This window comes from Mobula birostris, chromosome 7 (assembly GCF_030028105.1).
Source record: "Mobula birostris isolate sMobBir1 chromosome 7, sMobBir1.hap1, whole genome shotgun sequence".
NCBI lineage: Eukaryota > Metazoa > Chordata > Chondrichthyes > Myliobatiformes > Myliobatidae > Mobula > Mobula birostris.
The window spans coordinates 178,944,282-178,950,543 of NC_092376.1; the positions used below are offsets into that span (position 1 = coordinate 178,944,282).

The window sequence follows — 6,262 nt, forward strand, 5'->3', positions numbered from 1 at the left end:
CATTTATACTGAATTTATTTTTTTTTTTCCATGTCTGCGTTTGTCAGGCTCTACAGCTGAGAGGAAAGAAACTTTGCCCTCTGTAATCCGATCGGTCACTTTAATAATAGTTCCACTCATTCTACGTTCAAATCTGACGGAATTGATAGGCTGTGTTAAAATATGTCGGCAAAATGCCTCCTAAATGAGGCTTTATGTCTTTGGATTTTCTCTGTTACAAACAAAATTGAGCCGTTGATTTTATTAAATAACGAATTTTAATGGTTGTACAGCAGTAAACTTTTAATGTAACAGTGCAGCTTTAAGAGCTGTAGTTGTAATTGTTGAAAGGAACGGGTTGTGTCGCTGTCTACCAATAAGAAACTGGAGGGCACAGATGGATCCATTACCCCGCCCACATCCCAGAATAAAAATCCGGAGTCGACGACAACGGCGTCTGCTGTCTGCGTTTTTATTGAGGAGTTAAGAAGAGAAAAACGAATCGCCTCTCTCTGTTTAGATTCTGCGTTACAATATATATCTATATATTTATAGTTCGTGGGAAAACAGCATTACAATTAATCGAGCAGAGGCCCAGATATTGAAATTAACTGAATGCGAAACAATGGCGAACCCACTGAGGATTGCTTTCGTTGCGACTGTTGGCATGTTTCTCCTGTGTGTAGTGGATACAACTACCGAGAAAATTCGTTATTCTGTTCCCGAGGAAATGGAGGAGGGGGCATTTATTGGGAATATCGCGCAGGATTTGGGAATGAATGCACTGCAATTATCAGATCGTAATTTTCGTCTGAGTTTTGTTGATGGAGGACGATATATGAAGGTTAGTTTAGATGATGGCTTTTTATCGGTTCGTGAACGAATTGACCGGGAACTTATTTGTGAGCAAGCGGAAATGTGTACCATATCATTCGAAATGATACTCGAAAATCCTTTCGAGGTGCATCACGGTGAAGTTGAGATTCTTGACGTGAATGATAACTCGCCCACCTTCCGAGACAGCAGCATTGTAGTGCAGATTTCTGAAGCGATTCCACCAGGGGTACGTTTTCGACTCAAGAGCGCGGAAGATCCTGATATTGGAATGAATACTATTGCACATTACACAATTAGTTCCAGTGAGTACTTCAGTCTGAAAACACAGAGAACCGAGGATGGCTTTGTAATTGCCGAACTGCTGTTAGAAAAATCTTTGGACCGAGAGCTGCGGTCATCCTTTCAACTAATGCTTACGGCTACGGATGCTGGGCACCCTCAGAGATCCGGCTCAACTCAGATTCGCATTACCGTACTGGACTTCAATGATAATCCTCCTTTATTCGAGCATGTTATTTACAAATGCAGCATTAGTGAAAACGCACCACAAGGTGCCGTAGTGATTAAAGTCAAAGCAAACGATTTGGACGAAGGGTCGAATGCAGTGTTAACATACTCTTTCGGTGATTTTACTACCCTGGGTACAAATCGTAATTTGTTCAGCATGGACCCAAATACTGGAGAGATTAGAGTGGAAGGGCCGCTCGATTTTGAAGAAACAAAAAGTTATTCACTCGATATTCAAGCTATTGATCACGGGTCACCTGCTATTACTGGACACTCCAAAGTGTTGATCAAGGTCATTGACGTCAACGACAACGCACCCGAGGTAACAATGACGACAGCCAGCAAACAAATCTCGGAAAATGCTCCTTTGGGAACTTTAATCACCTTGATTAATGTTATAGATCGTGATTCTGGAGAGAACGGCCGAGTGCGCTGCGAAATACCACGGATGGTGCCCTTTATGCTGCAAACATATTCTAATCATTATAAATTAATTACAAGTGATACGATGGACCGCGAAACGGTGCCTGAATATAAAATACTTGTGTCAGCTTGGGATTTTGGATCACCTTCGCTCTCAACAAACACTACCATCCGTATTGTAATTGCTGATGTAAACGATAACCCCCCAAGCTTTGCTGCACTATGTTACAACGTATATGTGACTGAAAATAACTCTCCTGGCGCTTCCGTCTTCGCAGTAACGGCGTCAGATCCTGATCTGGAGCAGAATTCCTATGTTTCTTATTCCATTCTGGACAATTACATTCAAAACTTGCCAGTGTCGACGTACCTCAACGTTAACTCAATGAACGGCACCATTTACGCTCTGCGCACTTTCGACTATGAGAAACTCAAAAGTTTTCAGGTTCTTATTCAAGCCCGTGACGCTGGTGTGCCACCGTTGAGCAGCAGCGCTACTGTGAATATCATCATCCTGGATCAAAATGACAACGCACCGGTGATTCTTTCACCTTCAGAGCATGGTGGATCATCAGCCGTGGAATCCCTTCCTAACTCTGCAGATCAGGGGCACTTGGTCACCAAGATAATGGCTACTGATGCAGATTCAGGTCAGAACGCGCGGCTCTTCTATCAAATGGTGAAAGCTACTGATCCCAGTTTGTTTACCATTGGTCAAATGTCTGGTGAAATAAGAACAGCACGCAAAATCATCGAGCAGGATGCCATTACACAAACTGTGGTCATCTTAGTGAAAGACAACGGGCAGCCAGACCTATCTAGCACAATTACTCTTCACATCACAATATTGCAGAATACCACTGAAAGTCTCACAGTAAGCAGCAATTTAATGAAGAATCCCAAATATTTATCTGATTTAAATATTTATTTATTGGTTATTTTCAGTTGCACTTCCATTGTCTTTCTTTTGATTATCATTGTGTTGATCGGCATCAAGTGCAAACAGGACAGAAATATGACCCAAGAGTATGGTCCTCCCAGTTATTATTACAAACGTGGAGAAATGCAAAACACATTTAATCGAAAATTTGCAATGGAGGAAACCTTGCGCTATCCTGGTACTGACCAGGTAGTCCAAACGCCAGGGCTGTCTCAGTATTCGGTCTGTCTGTCTCCAGAATCAGCAAAGAGCGACTTCCTTTTCTTGAAGCCATGCGACCCTCCCATCTCACAGGCTCAATCCTAAATTACAGAGTTTGGTTACTTCAATGTACACCCATCGTATGTGTGCTTATTTTTGTTTATAGACTGGACTGTGGTTTACTGGGGTGATGTGTGCCATTATTTTGTCTTTCGATTGAAGGCAGGTAAATTTGTTGTAATGTGCAATGATAAAAGATACATGCAGCGAAATATAACCACCTGAGATCGGCATCTCCTTTTCCTGAAGAGTATATAACTAACTGTCGCTGAATGATGCATTCAAATGGGTTGCTATTGAATCGGTTCAGTCACGAGAAGTGGTGCTATCTGGAGATTGAGATAAAAATACATTGGCACATTAAAATTCCAGATGGAGTACTATCAATTCACAGCACAAAATTGGAGACAAATATGCAGATGTTTTAATTTGTGATCGCACGATATAGTGCAGACATTCAGCATGTCAATCCGCACATCCAGGTTGTTTATCAGAAAAGGGGAAAAAAAAGAATAAAACGCTTTCTGTTGAAATTACAGAGCTAGGATTGGAGAGATGGATGCAACATGGGGATATCATTGATATAATCAGTCCACAGGAGGTATCGTAATAGTTTGGGTGAAATAGCGATGCCTGTGTTTCTGTATACTGTACTGTTAAGAACAGTGCTTTAGTTTACTCCAGGCAGTGACGAAGGAATCTTTTCTCAATTCACTCTTATCCTTTCGCCTCCAGGAAAGAACAAAGATGATATGCTTATTAATCCATATATTTGACACGGTCAAAAGAAAAACTGGCGATGCAAATCAGGCCCTTTTAGCAAATCCCTTGAAACCATCGAAACTTAATCCTAACTCTATTCCTAATGCTTCTCAGAAAAAAAGTGGTTTAAATGCAACATTTCTAATCTAGTTCTAAAATATATTGAATTAGAGAAAAAAAAAACCGTGTCCTGATTCAGCGTTTCCCAGGATATTTTGGGAAACTGGAGGGAATTTGCAACAAGGTCCTGAACAGGCATCTGCATGGTATAGGTTAAATCACATTGAATTCAAGGCGAGATAATGAGCTGGATACAGAAGAAGTCAGAGCGTTGTAGTGGAGGATTTGTATTCATAATGCAGCTCTCTGGCCAATGGTGTGTCAGTGGTGAATTCATTCTTATTTGGTATTTATATTATGTTTTTGCATGAAAGTATTATTAATACGATTAGTATATTTGTGGAGAATATCAGACTAGCGGACAGTGTAGATCATTGTATAAGATAAGTTCACAATCTTCTAGACAAACTAGGCAAGTGGACCAAGGGAAGGTATATCGTAATAAAGTTCGACAAGTGCGAGCTGTTGCATTTTGTTACACTAAACCAGAGAAGTAACACTCAGTAAAGTCTGCTGCTCTTAAGAGCATCATAGAATAGAGATCTAGAGGCACAGGTGCCTGAAGGTAAATCTGGAAGTATATATGTTGAACAAAGACTACATTTAGCCTACTTGCTCTCATACTTCAATCTCAGTATTATTGCAACTGTGCAACTCATTGGTGAGCCTACACTTATAATATTGTTCATAACCCAGTCTGGCCAAAATCGGAAGGGTATCAATGAGCTGATCATGATACATAAATATTTTGCAGGGGTGCTACCAGTTGGAAGATTCTAGACATAAAACAAGAAAAAGTGGATTACTAGGGAAAAGTAGGACCAATCAAGGACAGAGAGTGGAATATTTGTATTGATTTGGAGAACGTGAGTGTTGTACGTAATGAACACTTTGCTTTTGTATTTACCAAGGAAAAGGACATAGAGGACCAGAAGATCTGTGTGGAGATAATATGTTAGGGTGTTTAGAGGTCAAGGGAAAGGAAGTGTTAGGTCTCCTAATGAGTACTAATGCGGATTGGTCCATAGCGCTTGATTGGATTTGTTGAGGGAGACGAGCGACGATGTTTTAATCAGTATCTTAATGTCCTGTCTGAGCACAGCCGAAGTCCCGCAGAATTGGCGAGTAGCTAATATTGTCCATCTACTTAAGAAGGGTAGAAGAGCAAATGCTGGAGCTTATAGTCCAGTGAGTGTCACGTCAGTTGTCACGTTCAATTCTGAACAAATTTGTTAGGGCTAGGGTATATGAGTATTTGGAAACCTAAGGCCTAATTAGGAAGAGTCCGCATGGCTTTGTGCGGGGTAGGTCATGTCTAAAAAACCTGATTATGTTTTTTTTTGACAAAGTGACGAGAAAGATTAACGAAGGGAGAGCAATGCCTATTGTTTACACGGATGTCAGTCAGTTTGAAAAAATATCCAAAATGTCCCTTATGCGAGCTAAACAAAACGATTAGGATGCATGGCGTCCACAGCGAAATGACTGATTGAATTCAGAAATGGCTCATTCATAGAAGAGCGAGGGTAGCGGTCGAAGGGATATGTTCGAGCTAGAGGTCTTTAATTATTGTTGTTCCACAGCGGTCTGTGTTGGGTACTCTGCCGTTTGTGATGCATATAAATGGACTGGATGCAAATGTCGATGTGCGGGTTGTTAAATTTTAGGATGATGCCAAGATTGGTGGAGTTTTGGCAAGACTGTTAACAGTGTTGCTGAGATGAGGGATCTTGGGGTCAAAGTTCATAACTCCATGAAAGTAGCAACATAGCTCGACAGATTGGCTAAGAACGCGTATGGAATGCCTGCTTTTATCAGTCGAATCAATGAGTTCAAAAGTCAGGGGGTTATGTCGCAATTTTATAAAACTATTTTGGCCACATATGGAGTATTGCACATAGGTCTGGTAACCCCACTATAGGAAATATTTTGAGACTTTGGAGAGGGTGCAGTAGAGGTTTGCCACCATACTGCCTGGTTTAGGGGACATGTGCTATCTTGAGGGCTTGGACAAACGTGGATTGTTTTCTTTGTTGCTGCGGAGGCTGAGGGGAGATCTAACAGGGTTTTGTAAGATTATGAGAGGCATAGGTAAAACAGACATGGAGTATCTTTTTCCCAGCGTCGAAATGTCTAATACCAAAGTGCATGCATTGAAGGTGAGAAGGGATAGGTTCAATGGAGATGTGAGGATTTTTTTTTTTATTCAGAGAGTGGAGGATGCCTGGTCCGGTGGGAGCAGCAAATGCATTACAGGCTTTTAAGAGACGTTTAGATGAATATGTAAAACATGGAGGGATATGGATATCCTGCAGGTGGGATTAGATATTCGAGGTTTTGATTTATTTTATAGCAGGATCGGCACGATATTCTGGGTTGAAGAGCCTGCTGACGTGCTGCACCTTTCTATATTCAGTGTTCTATTTACAGTAC

The 6,262-nt window shown here is 41.1% G+C and overlaps 1 protein-coding gene across 1 annotated transcript; it reads left to right on the plus strand.

Annotated features, from left to right (window-relative positions):
- The first annotated feature begins 463 nt into the window (after nt 1–463).
- LOC140200911 (protocadherin gamma-C5-like) lies at nt 464–3,070 on the plus strand. Its single transcript, XM_072264560.1, has one exon. The coding sequence runs from the start codon at nt 605–607 to the stop codon at nt 2,990–2,992; it is 2,388 nt and encodes a 795-aa protein (XP_072120661.1). The 5' UTR covers nt 464–604; the 3' UTR covers nt 2,993–3,070.
- Nucleotides 3,071–6,262: the final 3,192 nt, after the last annotated feature.

Bases quoted from the DNA above. Each gene is read 5' to 3' on its own strand.
- LOC140200911 (XM_072264560.1), top strand. From the start codon at position 605: ATGGCGAACCCACTGAGGATTGCTTTCGTTGCGACTGTTGGCATGTTT.